The sequence below is a fragment of the Alosa alosa genome, chromosome 19, assembly GCF_017589495.1.
Source record: "Alosa alosa isolate M-15738 ecotype Scorff River chromosome 19, AALO_Geno_1.1, whole genome shotgun sequence".
Classification (NCBI taxonomy): domain Eukaryota; kingdom Metazoa; phylum Chordata; class Actinopteri; order Clupeiformes; family Clupeidae; genus Alosa; species Alosa alosa.
In genome coordinates this window covers 14478090-14497150 of record NC_063207.1, presented here as the reverse complement: position 1 = coordinate 14497150, position 19061 = coordinate 14478090, and the positions used below count along the sequence as shown (strand labels likewise).

Below are 19061 nucleotides of genomic sequence, written 5' to 3'. Positions count from 1 at the left end.
CGTTTGTACTGTTTTCTTTACCAAATAGACAATACAGTACTTTCTCTAAATGTGCCTTAGATCCATACTTGCAAATGTCAACACAGAACAGGCATGGTATCTCTTATGGATAATGAATGATTGCTGATTGAAGAATTGTGCAAAGGAGTTTAGGTGTATCAGAGATTCAGACTTATATAAGAAATCTCTACTACCTGTGAATATATAGGATCTATGTTTTCATTTTGTTTAGCACAGGGAAACCAATAGAGTTTGGGGTCTTTGAATGACATCTGTGTTATCGGTTTTGCGAAAGGGTGTGAGAAATGTGTGAGAAAAACACAATGAAAACATGTGAGCACATTTGCAAGTGATGACTTCTGCTGTGCAAAGAAGGTATAAATGGGTCAAAGCAATCGGAACAGCAGTAAAAATCTCCCTTCCCTCTTCTCTGTGGGAAAAAGGGGTCGACTGTGCTCTTTACAGTAACTCTTTACCATAGACTATATATATATAGAATTCTATGCAGTCTATGCTCTTTACAGTAAGAGTCATGCACAGATAGGCTATCAGGAATCATTATTGCACTGCAGAGCCTTGGGCAAGGATTGGTATAGATTAGCTACCTTAGATACTTTGAAAGCCGGTCATGTAGGTCAGAGCTGTTGTTCTGTAAATTCAGAGTCGTTAAGTTCTTTTACACTATTAGAATTTGGAGGGCCTCCAGTCACTCTGCTTGTCTAGTAGGTTCTTGGGAGAACCTTTCATAGTTCGTGTTGGTTGGAGGTTCCTGGATGAACCAGAATGTGCCGTGCGCGAGCTGGACATTTGAAATTTCGTCTGTTGGTTTGTCAGAGCCTCCTGAGTTTGCAACAAACTATCTGCAGGTGGGTAATGGTGTCTATTTATAGTTAAATATTTATAAAGATATGACATATTGATACATGGTGAGCCCATTCAAGTGTTTTCAAAGCGTCGCGGTGTTTAGGCTACGTTTACAGTTTAGGTCTTTGATGGCTAACGTATCATTTTACCGCTAGCAATTCCTGGTCATTGTTTTATTTATTGTTAGTTGCATATGTATTAGCTAGTAATGAAATTCATTTGAATGACATTGAGATAAGATTTCTAGTTTTACTTCTCATTCGGTTGACAAAGTTATATCTTTATTGAGCCCATTATAGCCTACTATTAAAGTTACACTTTGGCTCCACAATGCTAGCCATAAAGTTACAGTTGTATCGCTAGAAGCTAGCCATAAGGTTTTTTGTTTACCTGTCGTCAGACAGCATTTTAAATATTACCAAGATGTTCACGTGTGTAAGAGTTTAAGATTGGGATGAAGTAGGCTATATTGTGAATGTTAAACCTCTAGGTAACTACATTTGGAAACATGTTTAGATAGCTCTTAAAGTGAACGTTACCTTGCGTGCTATTAAACCCAATAGGAAACCCACAAATGCTAGCTCGCTAAATGTACTAACTTAATCCTATTTGCGTTTTGCAGGTATCTATCCCTCAAGTAAAATGTATAACGACAGTTGTTCTGCGCTGGTTGCAAAGTACAATTTCCTCCGGGATCGCACAGGGAAAGGCTATGTAAGTCTTACTTGTTAATCCTCGTAATTTGTAGTTTTTGTAAGAGCATCACAATTTTTTATATAGGTAAGCATTGTTTATTTTCTTATTAAACAGGAATCGTGGCATAAAATGTTAAAAAACTAGACGTACCGCAGAGCGGTACAAAATATGACCGCCGCCCAGTCCAGCACATTTTTTCCACAAAAATAAATTACGCTGAAAGGCCTATATGATTCTAACTGTCTCACTAAATTGCATTATCCACACTCAATTCTCACTGGTATCTGCTAGACAACAAGTACCAAAACATGATTAGTTCATAGATTTCACATGTAAAATTCATTTTATACAACCCCACCCCCATCTTGCCTGTTCATAATTCTGAGAAATTCTTGAATTGTGTGCATGTGTGCGTGTACACGTTTATGTTTGTGTGTGTGTGTGTGTGTGTGTGCGTGTGTGTGTGCTTGTGTGTTTGCCTGTGTATGTGTGTTTGTGCATGTGCATGCATGCGTACATACAGTATGTCTACTGTGTGAGTATGTGTCATACGTATGATTACTGTGAATGTATGTGTGTGCGTGTGTATCTGTTTATGCACATGTGTGCACTGGGGTCCAGTACAGCGGGGGGGACTACAGATCAAAACTAAAAACGATGGTTCCCTGCTATCCATGTGGGGTTACATGCCCACCAAGTTTCGTGTACCCCGGTCTTTCAGTGTCCCGGGAATCCTTGTTGGTGTACGGTCACTAAATACACGTACACATAAATTATTTTATTGTAAGGCCCCCCATGAACGAAAGTTCACAAAACTTGGCATGCATTCGGAGGGTGTCATAATGATCCTACACTTTCAATTTCGTGCAGTTTTGACCATGTCAGCCAGAGATATTGTGATGAAAAGACACCTAATTTTTTGCTTTTTAATTTTTAACTAGGTGGCGCTATACATGAAATAAGTGGTAATGGGATGGGTTGACATGCCCCCTTAAGACCAACATACAAAAAAAAGGCCAGGGGTGGGCAAACTTTTTGGCTCAAGGGCCACATTGGGTTTTGAAAATTGGCCGGTGGGCCGCACAACAACACCCCCCCCAACGGCACACGCATAAAAAAATACATTTTTTATAACCTATAATTTAGTTTGAAAAGTATTTGTTTTAAAATATTAATTGCTTAAATATACTGCTAATTTTATGCTGTTTAACAAATGTATAAATTGTGCACTGTCGCTTTAAGACAGTCGCTTTAATTCACGTTTATTTCTCAATAATCTTCTGCCTGCTCCGCTATGGCTAGTGCTGTACCTACGGCTGGGCCCTCTCACAGTTTTTAAATGGTCAGTAGTGGGAACTACTGTTGCCCTCATGATTTTCTTTTAAAACTTTCTTATAAGAAGGAGATATCAATTATCAACAATCACAAGCCAGCTGGAACCTGCGGCTCTCTCTCCCTCTCGTGAGTGCAGACACGTTCCCAATTAAATGGATTGCATAATGTTCACGTTAGATCTGCTGCAAAGGAGATAACTAAGAGTTAACTTAGTTTAAAATGATGTTATCTCTATTTAACGTGATGTTTTGACATTGACATTGTAAACGTTATCTAAGGAGAGTGAAAAGCAGTTTGCAGTAAAGCTAACCAACGTCGTCTCTATCGCAGAAAAAAAATAGCGAGCAGCCTGATAACTAAATGAAATGCTCGGCGGGCCGGATGAAAGTGCTTGGTGGGCCGGATCCGGCCCGCGGGCCGCAGTTTGCCCACCCCTGTCCTAGGTCCTACGGTTCTCGAGATATTCACAGAAAACTGTCTCAGGCCACCTACAGGCCAATTGGTGTAATAAATTCATTTATTGTGTGGCCCCCCATGAACGGAATTCCACGAAACTTGGCGTGCATTCAGAGGGTGTCATAATGATTCAAATTTCGTGCAGTTTTGACTATGTTAGGTCACAGATACCTGTGATTACAACACCTCATTTTTACTTTTTTGTGTTTAACTAGGTGGCGCTATACATGAAATGAGTGGTTATGGAATGGGTTGACATGGCCCTTTGAGATCAACATACTAAAAAAAAATGGTCCTCCTAAACCCTACGGTTTTCGAGATATTCACAGAAAACTGTGTCTGCCCTACCCTCCTTTCGGGGGGTGCAGTCCAGCGGGGAGGCTACAGATCAAAACGAAAAACGATGGTTCCATGCTATCCATATGGGGTATTCCAAATTTTGCAAGTTTTCTAAAACGTGCAAATGAGACATCATAATATATGCAATAATTATCTATTATTTATGCACGTATTTCATATATTTATTTGTGTGTTTTTGTGTGTTATTATAAGCTTCTTGCAGAAACAAACCACCAGCTTGATGTTGACGTTGATCGCAGCATTATGTCAGGAATGGGAATTGTAGCAATGGCCCAATGCCATTTATTTCATCAACAAGGTATGGTTTATTGTCAGTAGGTCAAAATGCTGTCTTGAAACGTCTCAGCAGTTTCCTATAACATTTTTTGTTCTGCCCTAGGACCCAGAGGTTCCAATGCCGGTACTAATCATTACCGGAAACTCCTTCTTGGAGGCTACGTTTGGTGTGCGTCTGGACTACACAGATATCCTCACCCACAAAGTTGATGACATCACCCTCGGGCTTGCAACTTTGATGTCAATTTATTTTGTGTTCTACATAGAATACCACACAGTGTTTCCCATACATTGACTAATCGGTGGCGGGGTGCCACGAAATAAAAATCGGCCGCCACAGATCAATATTCTATGTTTAATTTAATTTAATTTAAATATAAGGTCAAATCCTTGCATTGCCATTGAGCTGCACTTTTTACGCAGGCAGCCTTTTCTTGCCCCGCCCCGCTCTCTCTCGTAGCCCGCTGCCCCACTCCTCTGCATGTGCATTTAACAAAATATTCACGATTGTTGAAGGATTGTTGTTGCCACATAGAAGCATTGCATAGAAGACGCCTGGCTAAATTGCTATTAAACTGGGCTTAGCATCGGACAAATTTGTTCAAAACTGCTGCATTGAAGTGAACTCTGCTAAGGTCTTATCACAACATAGTTTAGTCTCTTCAATGTAGCCTACTAAGTTAAGTTATGAAATCAAGCAGTATCTCAAAGCTAACGTTAGAATACTGTTTGGATGTCGAATTTAGCATGCTTAGCCTACTTACTGCTGCTTGTCAATGTCGTTGAAGGGCTCATTTTATTGACTCTGACACTGAATGTTTGCAAAATCCCAATGTAAATGGAAAAGTGTTTTCCAAAATTGAAAAGTGCTTGTCACAAGGAGAAGTACGAACCTTTATTTTAACTATGTAGAAAACGTTATGAATTGCATCCACACATCAGCAGCCTTTCAACTGTGTTACAATTGCAAGGGTTCCCTCAAACGTCTTAAAGTGACAGGCACTCAATTAGACCTATACCCTACCAAGACGATCTTAATACAACCCACATGTGTGTGTGTGTATAAAATGTACATATATATATATATATATATATATATATATATATAATATAATAATATATATAATATGTAGCTATAATAGGTCTGTATGGCATCTGGTCTGATAATTGTATGTACATCACTACTTCATATTGTATGATATATCTATATGATGTCATATTATTTATTATTACAAATGTAATATGGTTTATTTATTACAAATGTAACACTGTAATGAATGATTTATCAATATTTATTAATCAATAAAATCTATGATTATACATTTGTGCACTGTCAGTAGTATCACTTTTAATGGTAATAATAATAATAATAATAATACGTATAACAATAATAATAGTAATAGTAATAATAATAAAAAACTCAAAATACTTAAAGGGCTCTTTGAAGAACCCTTTTCAAAAGGTTCCACAGTGGCAATTGTGAGGAACCCTGAAAGGTTCCTTTAGGCCCCTCCACTTCTAAGAGTGTACGTAATCATCACCATCATCATTATCAACTTTTATTGCCAGACTCAAGATCCATTCAGAAGACAGACATGACATACAACATACATTACAGTTTTTCTCGATTGCTTTGACCTGCTTAAGGAAACTGGGATCCACTTGGTCTTCATGAACACTTTCTTTGCACAGCAGAAGTCATCTGGTTGGCATACCAATACGTAAGCCAGGATTCTGGTAATGCTGTCAGGGGCACCCCTTTGGCTCAGTTTTTCAAATGGCTTGTGGTGATTGACTCTGTCAAGGGCCTTGGAAGCATCAATAAACCTAATTAGCACAGATGAGTTCTGCCTTATGTACCCCTGTGTTGCCTCCTTCAAGGCAGATAAACAAGTCAGCAAAGCTTTTACTGTAAATTTACAGCTGTTTTTTATCCCATCATCATTGAGGCTAACTGATCTGGTGAAGCATACATTTATATGAAAATATATAAATAATTGGAAAACATGTAAGGCTCAGGGGTGCAGGTGTAATAGTCTTCTGGTTAAACTGTGCTGGATGATTGAAAACGCTGCAGTATAGATAGATAGATAGATAGATAGATACTTTATTGTTCCCCAGGGGAATGCAGGCTAGTGCAGGACTGTGAATGAAAGTTGTGTCGCCTCACTTTTCCCGAGGCCCTTCCAAAAATAAACGTCTGACTATGCCATTGGTCTGTGTCCAATGTAGTGGAGCTGATGAACTGAACGCCCTCTGGTTGACGTGGGGCGACAGGGTGGGGCCGAGTATCAAGGAAGAGTCTGGGAGAATGTAGCTGTTTGTAGCAGCATGCTACAGTATGTGTGTGTGTGTGTGTGAGTCTGGGAGAATGTAGCTGTTTGTAGCAGCATGCTACAGTATGTGTGTGTGTGTGTGTGTGTGTGAGTCTGGGAGGATGTAGCTGTTTGTAGCAGCATGCTGTGTGTGTGTGTGTGTGTGTTTGGGAGAATGTAGCTGTTTGTAGCAGCATGCTGTGTGTGTGTGTGTGTTTGAGTCTGGGAGAATGTAGCTGTTTGTAGCAGCATGCTGTGTGTGTGTGTGAGTATGGGATAGTGTAGCTGTTTGTAGCAGCAATGTGTGTGTGTGTGTGTGAGAGAGAGTGTGTGAGTCTGGGAGAATGTAGCTGTTTGTAGCAGCATGCTGTGTGTGTGTGTGTGTGAGAGAGAGAGTGTGCTACTCAGCACCTAAGGGTGATATCCTTCTTACCCCCATGGACAGGGTGTGTTGTTTGTTCAAATATGTACACAGCTTAAACTGAAATGTGAAAGGACCGTTACTACCCTATTTGAAAGCCTACTCAAACCACACAGCTCGTACACATTAACGGACATACTCATACACACCCACATACCCATACACCAGTTGAGTTGAATTGGTTCCTTATTTATTTAGTTTGCTGTTTAGGTTGCAGTAAAATGTAGTGTTCATACCCTCCCTGGGTTATTTTATCATCTATTATCTTTGCACACCCTAGTAAAAGTAGAAGTTGGGAGGCTATGCAGAGATGTGCTGTTTGTAGCAGCATGCTGTGTGTGTGTGTGTGTGTGTGTGTGTGTGTGTGTGTGTGTGTGTGTGTTATGACCCAGGCTCACGTTGGCCCAATATGAATGGGAGACCAACACCAAATTGACATTTGAACAAATGCATTAATGCCAGAAAAAGAAAATATCTTGGGGATGTGGGCTTCTGGTTGTGAATGGAACGAGTGAATGGAACGCTGAGGGATCGTCGAGAGAATGGAGAATGATTGCTGTGCAGTGAAGGGAGTGTTTGATAGAGATGAGATCATGAGTGTGCACCTGACTTGAGGTGAGAGCATGTGAGGGTTGGGATCTCAGCGTGAGGGACACATGGCTGTCACAGTGTGTGTGTGTGTGTGTGTGTGTGTGTGTGTGTGTGTGTGTGTGTGTGTGTGTGTGTGTGTGTGTGTGTGTGTGTGTGTGTGTGTGTGCGTGCTACAAATTACTGATGCATGAAGGGTTGGGATCTCAGTGTGAGGGACACATGGCTGTCACAGTGTGTGTGTGTGTGTGTGTGTGTGTGTGTGTGTGAGTGTGTGTGTGTGTGTGTGTGAGTGTGTGTGAGTGTGTGTGTGTGTGTGTGTGTGTGTGTGTGTGAGAGTGTGTGTATATGTGTACACTACTGGTCAAAAGTTTGGGATCACTTAGGAATCACTTTCCATTTCTCTCCATTATAGACAGGATACCAGCTATCAGTTGCATTGTTTTTTTTTTAATCAGGGCAGCAGTTTTCAGATTACATTATGTGCTTACATAATTGCAAAAGGGTTCTCGACTGTTGTAGAAAGAAATGTCTGATATTTAATGCAATATCTATATTGCCCATTATCAGCAACCATTCATCCAATGTTGCAAAGGCACATTGTGTTTGCTAATCTGATATCATTTTAAAAGGCTAACTGATAGAACATTGGATAACCCTTTTGCAATTATGTAATTCCTAAATGAGAAATTTATAAGTGACCCCAAACTTTTGACTGGTAGTGTGTATGTGTGTGTGTTGATTATGAAGAGAGACTTTGGGTGCCAGTGGATGTGTGCCTAGAGTGTGCACCATTAGGATGTAGGGTTAGTGTATTATTTGTGAGGTATGAGAAAGACGCAAAATCAGAAATCAGTCTATCATCATTTTGATTCAAAATGCTGAGAATCAACAGTTTTTTTGTGCCATGAATGATCATAAAGTATAAATATTTTCTCACGTTTGACATGCTGCAGTTATTATTGAGAATGATAAAGACAAAGATGAATAATAAGGAAAACATATCCTTAAAAGACAGTCTGTCTGGAACATATTGTTAATTTGGTCAGGTCAATGATTAACCTGAAAAATTAAGTGAAAGACCATTAACACCACCTTTCGTTCCAAAATAAACTTCCACACCCATATACTAACACTGAAAGGAACACATGGTGTCAGACTGGGTTATTGCCTCAAACAGAATAGAGAAGGGTATGTATCCTTTCATCCAAGTCTGGTGTAGGTGGCAAATAACTGAATTTCCCAAAAAGTTGACATATTCCTTTAAGATTGTAAGTGCCTTGACTGGCTGCGAAGCGCCTGACCTGTGGACAAATGAAATTGTGTTCTCGTGACTGAACTGACAAACCAAGGTGCAGATCCAGGGTTATTATGAAGGGTTATTATGGGATTGTGCTAAAATCCAAACCAAGACAACACACACACACACACATACAGAGTGCTGGCAAGGAGAGAGGGGACGCTGAACCCCAGCCAGGTAGAGCCCCTTAGCATCTAGACCGCAATCAGGAGGATATTACAGGCACCTGTGTCATAGCTCCACCCTGCAAGATAGACAGAGATGGACAAACAAACAGGAGCAAACAGAAGCAGGCAGAGCCGTAAGATAGCACAAAGATGACCCTGAATATATCTGCACAATCCTTGTCTATATGCTTCTTTGGGTTTACGTGAAGAGATGCAGAGGTTTACAGACATGGAAGGGAATGTGGGGTGTTAGGAATGGTTGGTCGAAGAGAGAGGGAAAAATGGAACAAAATGCCAGTTAGACACATTCGGGTCCACAACCGTATTAACCGTACTGCCCTTTAACCCTTTAGAGTCTACACGGTTACATATCTGTCAACACCTGCTTATCAAAGTGACACTTCAAGGTAGTTATCAGTTAGCAACCCCTCATGATGCACTCTAGTTGATAGACAAGCAATAGACTAGACAATGGTATGCTATTATGCTGTGCTGTTTTTCCTCACTCATTAATGCTTTTTCTTTCTTTCTTCCTGGCTGTCTCTCTTGTTGTCTCTCTCTCTCGATCACACACACACAGACAGACAGACAGACAGATTCACACATGCAAACCCACAGAAAGGCACAGACACACATGAACACATATTTGACTGCTCTAAAATCAGAAAAAACGGTAGCACAAGAACAGGCCAGACCAGCTCTGACTGTAAATCTAAAGACCTACTGTACCTGCTCTCTCTCTCTCTCTCTCTCTTTCCCTCTCAAACATGTGTATGCAATAAAACTTATTTCCACTGAGTAAGAGAAACTTATGCAACCAGCATATCACATTGAACTTATTTTAATTATTACAATGTGTACTTTGCTGAACAGGAATGGATGGTTAGGGTCTAATTGTGAAATATGCTATGGCAATGGGGTATACACAAAGTATACACAAACTTAGTTTTGACAGTACTACACATTGGAGTAGATGCACAAACTTTTACTTCTGCCTTCTTAAGGAGAGTGAAAGTCTTACATGGGAGGCTAAAAGTGCCCTGTAATTTGTACCCTGGTTATGTGCTATGCTACTTAGCTCTGGTTCAGTAACCGTGGAAGGACAAGCCCTGGAATTCTTAGTGATTCTGTGTGTGTCTCCGTGTGTGTGTGTGTGTGTGTGTGTGTGTGTGTTTAACTGGTTTTTGATCAGATAATGAGCTCTTAGGGTTAAATCCCACAATTATGGTCCGTTTAAAGACCTGAGTCACTGACACATAAACTGAGTCACTGACACACATAAACACAGGCAATGTGCTCACAGTCGACAAAAAATACTTAGCTTAAAGGTAGTCCCATTATTGTGGGATCTTGTTCTGTGAGATTTAAGAATGGCAGATTGATATATTGAGGGGTGGGGAGAGAAAATATGTTTGGCAAATACCCTAAAACCTATGCTGCACACACACACACATACACACAAGTATGCATGTATGGAGGTTACACACTCAAGAGAACACATAGTTGCATATACACACACACAGAAAGAGAGAGAGAGAGAGAGAGATCCTCACATACACACAGTTTGCCATTCTCTCTACAGAGTTTGCCATGTTTACAAATGAGTGCCCGTTTGCACGCTCCCTCTCTCTCCAGAGCAGAGGCATTGTACCCTGCTTTGAATACGAGCAGGAGTCTATTCATCTTTTCACAGACTTCATAGCTGAGTCCTCGGGGCACAGGGAACTTTATTTCCTAAGAGCTCAAACAGAGAAGTTGTTGTCCGGGCTGTGTGTTACAACAGAGGAGTGGCTGGTTATGGGAATGATCTTGGCTTTTGCAGCCAGTGGCTTTTGCTCTCTGCACAGCATTAAGAGGAAGGCTGGTCTGGTGTTGGGATGTTTGCCTGCCTATGTGTATGCTTATACATGAGCTTATCAATAGTTAAGAGGTCATGAGGGTTTAAAGTGGGAAGAATAGAGAGAAGGAAAGAGAGAGAGAGATAAAGAGAGAGAGGGAGAGTCTTGGATTAATGGTTGCAGTTGCTTCATTTTTCTGTACCCAGAACAAAAACTTGTTTTATTTACACGACTACAGCATGCTGCATGCCTGCAGTGGTAAAGCATACAATTTAGCTTTGAGCATCCCTGTCTTGTTCAGCCACCCCTGTGAAGTTAAGCCATTTCAATGACATCATGTGTAGTAGAATGAACAAATACAATGAGTGATAACATTCGCTTTAAACGTGCACCAAAAAGTATGCAATGTTTGAGTATAGATACAAAAATCCAAACAGTCAGTTGTTTCGCCTAGAAGGCCACAACCTAATTGAGATTCTTGCTGGTTGTGCAACAGCTAGGTTAGCTATTGTATACCACAGCCTTCTGGAGAGAGCCAAAGTCCCTGAAGGAAGAATGTGCCCGCCTTTCCATACATTTCACAACACATTGGGTCTTAATGGCTCAAACAGAGAAGTTGTTGTCCGGGCTGTGTGTTACAACAGAGGAGTGGCTGGTTATGGGAATGATCTTGGCTTTTGCAGCCAGTGGCTTTTGCTCTCTGCACAGCATTAAGAGGAAGGCTGGTCTGGTGTTGGGATGTTTGCCTGCCTATGTGTATGCTTATAAATGAGCTTATCAATAGTTAAGAGGTCATGAGGGTTTAAAGTGGGAAGAATAGAGAGAAGGGAAAGAGAGAGAGATATAAAAGAGAGAGGGAGAGTCTTGGATTAATGGTTGCAGTTGCTTCATTTTTCTGTACCCAGAACAAAACTTTTTTATTTACACGACTACAGCATGCTGCATGCCTGCAGTGGTAAAGCATACAATTTAGCTTTGAGCATCCCTGTCTTGTTCAGCCACCCCTGTGAAGTTAAGCCATTTCAATGACATCATGTGTAGTAGAATGAACAAATACAATGAGTGATAACATTCGCTTTAAACGTGCACCAAAAAGTATGCAATGTTTGAGTATAGATACAAAAATCCAAACAGTCAGTTGTTTCGCCTAGAAGGCCACAACCTAATTGATATTCTTGCTGGTTGTGCAACAGCTAGGTTAGCTATTGTATACCACAGCCTTCTGGAGAGAGCCAAAGTCCCTGAAGGAAGAATGTGCCCGCCTTTCCATACATTTCACAACACATTGGGTCTTAATGGCATACAGAGAGGTGCCTCTGTGTGCATGCATGTGTTGCTATGTGCCCAAGTGTATTTGCATAACTGTGAAACCTCTTGTGAAACATTGCACGATTCGATTTTAAGCGAACAATTAACTCACACACGATGTGTTTTCTGTGAGTGTGTTTGCGTTTGGCTTAGTGTCATACTGGTGTGGATGTGTTTACCTCCGACTCCATCCGTTTCTTGCATTAACGCCTTCAGCTACAAACACTGTGGCGCTTCTGAGTCATCTGCTGGGTCCACTCCAGCCCTTATTCCAATTCACACAGACTCTATTCAGTTGCATGTTTTGGATCCTTTTATTTGTGTGTCTGTGCTGTGTGTGTGTGTGTCTGTGCTATGTGAGCGTGTGATTCCTGTTACTACTAACATGTGCACACTTGTATTCTTCTTGATGAGTGATACCCCTATTTTGATAAACCACTGATGTGCTACCATGGAGATCACGCATCCAGATCTTATCTGCCAGATTGATTCAAAACTCAAGCAGTAGAAATCATCCATCTTATTTAAGCGCCTAGTCCAGGGGCTTCAACATAGTGTTAATTTCGTCAGACGAGACAAGAGGAAATATGTTCGTCAACGACCTTTTTTTTCATGACTAAGACGAGACGATGACGAGACGGCAGTAATGTCCTGAAACACTGACTAAGACTATCTTAAGATGAATTATTGTTGACGAAAAAAGACGAGACTAAAATGTTTTGCATGAAATAAGAACTAAGATAAAATCTCTTCATTTTCGTCTACAAAATGAGAAGACAGAATATCTAGCTGTTATGTTTTCAAAATATTCCGAATGAGTTCATACGCAACAGCTTTCCTGTAGGCTAGTCTACGTGCTGTTGCTGCAACCCTGTGGCTGCAACACGAAACTACATGGAACAAGAACACTGGAGATTTCTGCCAGAGTTACCAACTAACTACCTAAGCTTTATGCCACAATGCTACATACCCAGAAGTTGAAGCTTCTCTCATACAAATTAACATCCACCAGAATGTCCATACGAAAATGTTCATCATGTAATGTCAACTATTTAACTAGTTAGACTGATGATGCAAAGTTTGCTAGCAAGTAAGCTAATATGGAAAGTTCGCTAGCAAGTTAGCTATGGCTAAGATGGAGAGTCTGTTTGGGGAATGTGTTGTGTTTGGGCGCATATCGCCATCTAGCGGGGCGGAGTAAAACATTAATACTTTGGTCTACGACAGTGTTTCTCAAACTTTTTCAGTTTCAGGACCACTTAACTAACCCTAGCTAAAAAAAAAAAAAAGATTAGACCTACTTCATCAGTAGCCTATAATTAGTCTACACAATAGGCTACTCACTGAACCTACTTGCTTATTGTCTTTGCACTTTGCTTATTGTGTGGATTCATACTGTATGATTTAAACTGGCATATCTTACATAGACAGTGTTGCAGAACTGTTTTTACATACAAGTTGGTTCAATATTGCAAACAACTCATCTATATTATATTTTACCACGTCTGCTCACGGACCACTTGAGATAGCTTGCGGACCACCAGTGATTCCCGGACCACACTTTGAGAAACACTGGTCTACGAATATGACAGTGATCCAGTCAAATCTTTTACTGTCTATGGTCAAATCCCAGCCGAGCTATAACTGTAGCTCGACTTACCTGTGCATGTAAACATACTGACTGACAAAAAATCAGAATGAGTAATTATAACAGACGAGTAGCCCTGTGGACACACAATATTGTTGGAAAATTGAGATGTGTGAAACACTATTTGACTCAAATGGTAATCAGAAATAATTTGTTATAAAAAAAAGACTAAAATGTGTTGACTAAAACTGACTAAGACTAAGATACCTTTAGTTTTCTTATGGCTAAAACTAGACTAAAATGACGAGACTTTTAGTTGACTAAAACTTGACTAACAAAAATGATATTTGAATGACTAAATATGACAAAGACTAAAAAGGACATTTCGTCACAAGACTAAGACTAAGACTAAATTAAAAATAGGTGACAAAATTAACACTACTTCAACATACGGCCCGCGGGCCATGCCCGCACGATGATTTGGAACGGCCCGCACGTCAGTTCCTCAACAACGAGAGAAAACTTCCCTTGTGTGTGTGTAATGTGTATCACACCAAATTGGCCCACCATACCTTCCCAACTATGCACAGCATCCCATTAGCTGCATGCCATCAGGCTATTTACAATTTTCTATCGCGTAAAGTTAGTGAACACATCAAAATTAACGCGCACACATTTTGTTTGAGAAGGAGACAGAATACGCACGCAGGCACAACTAGGCTACTTGTTGTTTTCTTTTACTCGGCTATCTATATATGGTTATCAGCACACAATGGTGAGCTAATTCACTAACTCATAGGCTACTCATCATGGATATCACAAGTTTAAACAACGAAAACAGAAAGGATGGAGGCAGCAAAGCTAGAGGAGTTATTCCAGATGGGCAAGAACAAGGTAGGCTGCATTACAGCTGTTTAAAGCCAGACGTCACGGTACGCTAGAACAAAACTAAAGGTAACTTTAGCTATAGGGCTGTATCAATGTGTCCAAATGAATAGGTCATCGTAGACGTTGTTGTTGTATTATTGCATGTGGATATTGTTATGCTATGTAGGCTACTTTTTTTGCAATGCAAGGACCTAAAACCGGGAAACGGACAAATATTGTACACGCGTGAATTTGTTTTTACGGGGGTGAGGGTGGGTGGGTGTGCGAACCATAGCTCTCTCTCTCTCTCTCTCTCTCTCTCCCTCAACTGCTAGTCACATGCCAACCACATGGAAGCATCAATTCTAATAATAATTCAAATAACACATGTTCTGTCAGTGTGGCATTTGAGTGGATTACATCACCTGGCATGTCAAGCTAGACAAGTTTTGTCTTGCATGTTATACCCAGCCAGAGGGCCTAACTGCCACAGAACTCTCTCTCTCTCTCTCTCTCTCTCTCTCTCTTTCTCTCTCTCTCTCTCTCCCATAACCTCCCAAACTTTTTTATGGTTTCAATTTTATGGTTAAATTTAGACATTCTGGCTTATGTTGTTTTTGCCATTCTGTTCCGTTCCACTGTCCATTTTCATTTTCCCTTGCTTTATGAAGCTCATGCTGGATTGATCAGAATGCTTTAAAAAATTCAAAGGTCATCCTGGTTGGTTTGCACAGTGCACCAGGCATGTTGTGATGTTGCTATGCATCCAGTAAACACCATCAAGCAGTGGCTTTGTGTGTGTTAGCTCCAATTTGATTCCACTGTGAAGAATGCATGCACATCTGCGCGCCGGTATGTCGGTGAATCAGCCAGCAGCTTTGTTGCTGCATGTTCCTGGCTCAGCACCTCTTCTGCATGACTGCTCAGAGCCATGGCTCACTGGTATGCACGTCTCCACTCTCAATAACACCTGAGTGTGCACTCACAGTACACATGTGGGGATTTCACATCAATGGCGAATGCATGAATTGGTGAATTGATAAATGTCAGCATTATCTGAACAGCTTGATTATATTTTGGCAAAAATAGTCATTTCAATTACAAAGGGACTATGAGCTATTATAATACTTTCTGTAGCATTGTATATATTGTGCCATGTGATGTGTACACTTTATATACCAATGTTGTGTTCAGGGAATGTTGAAAACAGAATTGTTTGGCTATATGGTCGTACCTGTAGTCTGATGCTTTCCCATCAGAGAGGTGTAGCCAACAGCAAGCTATTCCCTGGCATGCTTCAGACATGATGCCGTGGTAGAAACACGTAAAAATGTCATAATAGAAAGATAAATGTTACATGCCATGCCTGTGGTATACTCTGCATTAATAATATAGTGCATTGGATTAGCACAGATGGTGATGTTCAGATAATATGATCAGATGATATATTATTATCTGTTGTTATCGGCTGAGGTGACGGTGAGCACATCATAGTATTTACTGATGTGAAATGAAGTATAATGAAATGTAGTGTTGTTATTGTTTTTTGTTTGTGAACAGAGTGCATAGCCTTTAGGCCTACATACAGTATTTGATGTAGACGTTAGATGATGTTTAATTCAAGCTGACCAGTTGCATCCTATTGCAGTCACTAACCCAGTTCCAACTGTTGTCGGGTGTGGCTCAGAGGCGTGGCGACGGGGAACCAATAGTATCAGGCTGGTCCTATTTGAAATGTGTTGTTTGAAGTGTTTTTTAGAAGGGAACTGATGACAAAGAACTGAGGAAAATTGGGGGTTTCGAGGGAAATTAGATTATGCAAAAGCAGCTGCTTGTAGAATTCTAGGCCACGTGGATTTAAAAGCACACCATTCAGATTATATGGTTATGGTTATGGTTATGGTTATGGATTTAGCAGACGCCTTTGTCCAAAGCGACACATAAATACAAAACAACATAATAATATTTAAAATTGAACAGGGAACAGATTAAAATGTACGTCAAATATAGTAAGGAGAATAGTTGTAGTACACAATAATATCAATTCAAGCAATAGCCTAATAAAAAGCAATGTAAAAAAGGGGAAAGGCAATAATAAAACAATAATGTCAATTCAATCAATAATATAAAAACAATGACATGCTAAGACTACATTAAGGAGAATATCAATAATAAAACAATAATGTCAAATTAATTAACAGCCCAATTAAAATAAAACTACAATATATAAACCATAACACATAAGCGCTTAAACAACTAAGTATATGTTGAATAGGAATGTCTTTAGACCCCTCTTAAACGACCCAAAACTACCACAGGAACGGAGAGCACTGGGCAGTTCATTCCACCAACATGGAACCACTGAAGAAAAGAGTCTGGAATTAGACCCAGTTTTCATGACTGGTCGACACAACATACGCTCACCAGAAGACCACAGTGGGCGGTTGGAAACACCAAAAACTCTGTTTTTGAGAGATTAAGCTGAAGGTGCCGATCTTTCATCCAGGCTGAAATATCCTTAAGGCATGCAGAAATCCGGTGGGAAACACTAGAGTCATCAGGTGGGAAAGACAGGTAAAGTTGAGTGTCGTCTGCATAACAGTGATAGTCAAATCCATGGGAGCGAATGGTATCACCTAAGGAAGTGGTGTAAATAGAGAAAAGCAAGGGTCCTAATACTGATCCCTGAGGCACACCTGTGGTGAGGTCATGAGACTTAGATACCTGTCCCTGCCAAGACACGTTGAAAGAACGCCCTTTAAGGTAAGATTCAAACCAGTCAAGAGCTTTTCCAGAAATTCCCAGTTCAGATAGTATAGATAGGAGAATGTCATGGTTAACAGTATCAAAGGCTGCAGATAAATCTAGTAGAATTAATACTGATGACTGAGCAGAGGACTTAGCTACTCTCAATGCTTCAGTCACAGACAGAAGAGCAGTTTCAGTAGAATGACCACTCTTGAAACCAGACTGCATAGGGTCTAGTAGATTATTCTGATGAAGAAAGTCACAAACTTTCTACTAGGTTTTGCTAACTGGCAGCTTCCTTATGTGTTCCACACTGATGCCAGCACAACAGGTTTGGGTGCAGTATTATATCAGATATATTTGGTTATAAACATATGTTGTTTAAGGGGTGTTTTTGTGATCTACTGGAGTCAGCCATGATGTTGCATATTTCAGTCTTTTTATTTCAAACCTGCCGTAGTTGGCTGGTCTGGTGGATCATTCTACTTACCACATAGCTGGGGTGGACACGTATGACATATTAGGAGTCTTGAGGATTCAAACTTGATTCTTGATTGTAAAAACTGACTCTGGTTCATTTACAAATGTCTGTCACCCTCTTGTGGACAGAAATAGCATCACCTCCTACTGTGATTAGCAACATCAAAGGATATCAATTTTCATGAAACTGACAATGGGACCTCTGCAAGCTACAAATTGTATGTAGATGTCAACATGTTATACTAAGACTGTTGTAATGGTCACTAAGGATATCTAATAAAGTCTCTGATATCACACATTAAAAATAATGGAGGGCCACTTTTCTATCTCTTCTCAGCTTTAAAACCCAGCCTATATGTGTGAGCTTAAGAGGGGTAGCCATTGTTTCTTGTATAATTAGATTTTGCAGTGTGATAACCTCTCTCTCTTTCTCTCTGTCTCTGTCTCTCTCTTTCTCTCGATGTCTCTCTTTCTCTATCTTTCTCAAACACGCTATTGCAGGTTTGCAGATGATGATGAAAATTCCTTTATGTATGCCGAGACCTCCTCAACCCTCAGTCTGGATATCTCCCGTCTGTCCAAGAAGGTGAGCCGTCCTCCTAATCCAGACTCCTCCTTCCTATTCAGCCAGTCTATGTGTGTTGAGTAGAATGTATTAGCACTCACAATATACAGTGAGATATTATTAAAACTCTTGAAGGAATATATAAAGCATAGCTTTTTAGCTGGCGCAGCTGTCCCATATTCATTCTCTGTCAAAACTAAGATGAGTTGGGGCAAGGGTAGCTTGGTTGTTATCATGGAGATATTGGCTGTATTACAGTGACTGATTTAGACTGACCAGCAGGGGGCAGTAGAAGGCTGTGTTGCAACAATGTCTTGCCAACCAAAATCCCCCTTGCAGAGACTGGAAAAGGATTATCAACAGTTTATCAACATCGTCTGGTCTCTCATATTGATACCAAATCGTCTGGTTATTGCCAAAAGTAAAAGTAAATACAGACACTTCAGTAGAAGACCAAACAATATAGTCAAAGGTTTTGTTATGGTAGATAAAATTACTAGACTGTTGCATCATAACTGTAACATTTACTGGTAGGATCAGTGTATGATTGTTTTGTACACCTTTCTTTGTCATGGATTTACTCTATTAAACATAAATTCACAGAAGCAGTATTGAAAATAGATGGCAATGAATCAGTTCATTCAATTATAAGATTCCTGATTAATTTGCTCCAGATTTATGCGTACGCCTTCGACTCCCTGTCTTTCCCTTAAAGCCCATTAGCTTTCTCACTGTATTGAGCGCGGTGGAACAAAAAGTAGTTACGTAACCTCAAACAGGATGTTGGGGGTGCAGGGATCCCGGCTCTGGGCCACAGCACCAAGACTGTTTGGCAGAGTCTGCCAACTGTGTTCACAAAAGCCAAATTAAAAATTGGACTAATAACACA

At 40.3% G+C, this 19061-nt stretch overlaps 1 protein-coding gene and 1 long non-coding RNA gene across 3 annotated transcripts in view; both read left to right on the top strand.

Annotated features, from left to right (window-relative positions):
* Positions 1–4336, top strand: part of LOC125284512 — a 4438-nt gene extending 102 nt beyond the window's left edge. Inside the window, exons 1-4 of one of the 2 annotated variants that reach the window (XR_007191883.1) lie at positions 1–866; positions 1487–1578; positions 3904–4009; positions 4091–4336. The exon at positions 1–866 is cut by the window's left edge and continues 102 nt beyond it. This is a non-coding gene — a long non-coding RNA (uncharacterized LOC125284512). Of the gene's footprint in view, positions 1579–3903; positions 4010–4090 lie in introns of both variants that reach the window. The other variant, XR_007191882.1, reaches the window with a different exon arrangement.
* crybg1a (crystallin beta-gamma domain containing 1a) overlaps positions 1–19061 on the top strand; it is a 58702-nt gene that overhangs the window by 11327 nt on the left and 28314 nt on the right. Inside the window, exon 2 of the mRNA XM_048228462.1 lies at positions 18109–18193. Within this exon, the coding sequence (XP_048084419.1) occupies positions 18109–18193 (85 nt within the window). The remainder of the gene's footprint in view (positions 1–18108; positions 18194–19061) is intronic.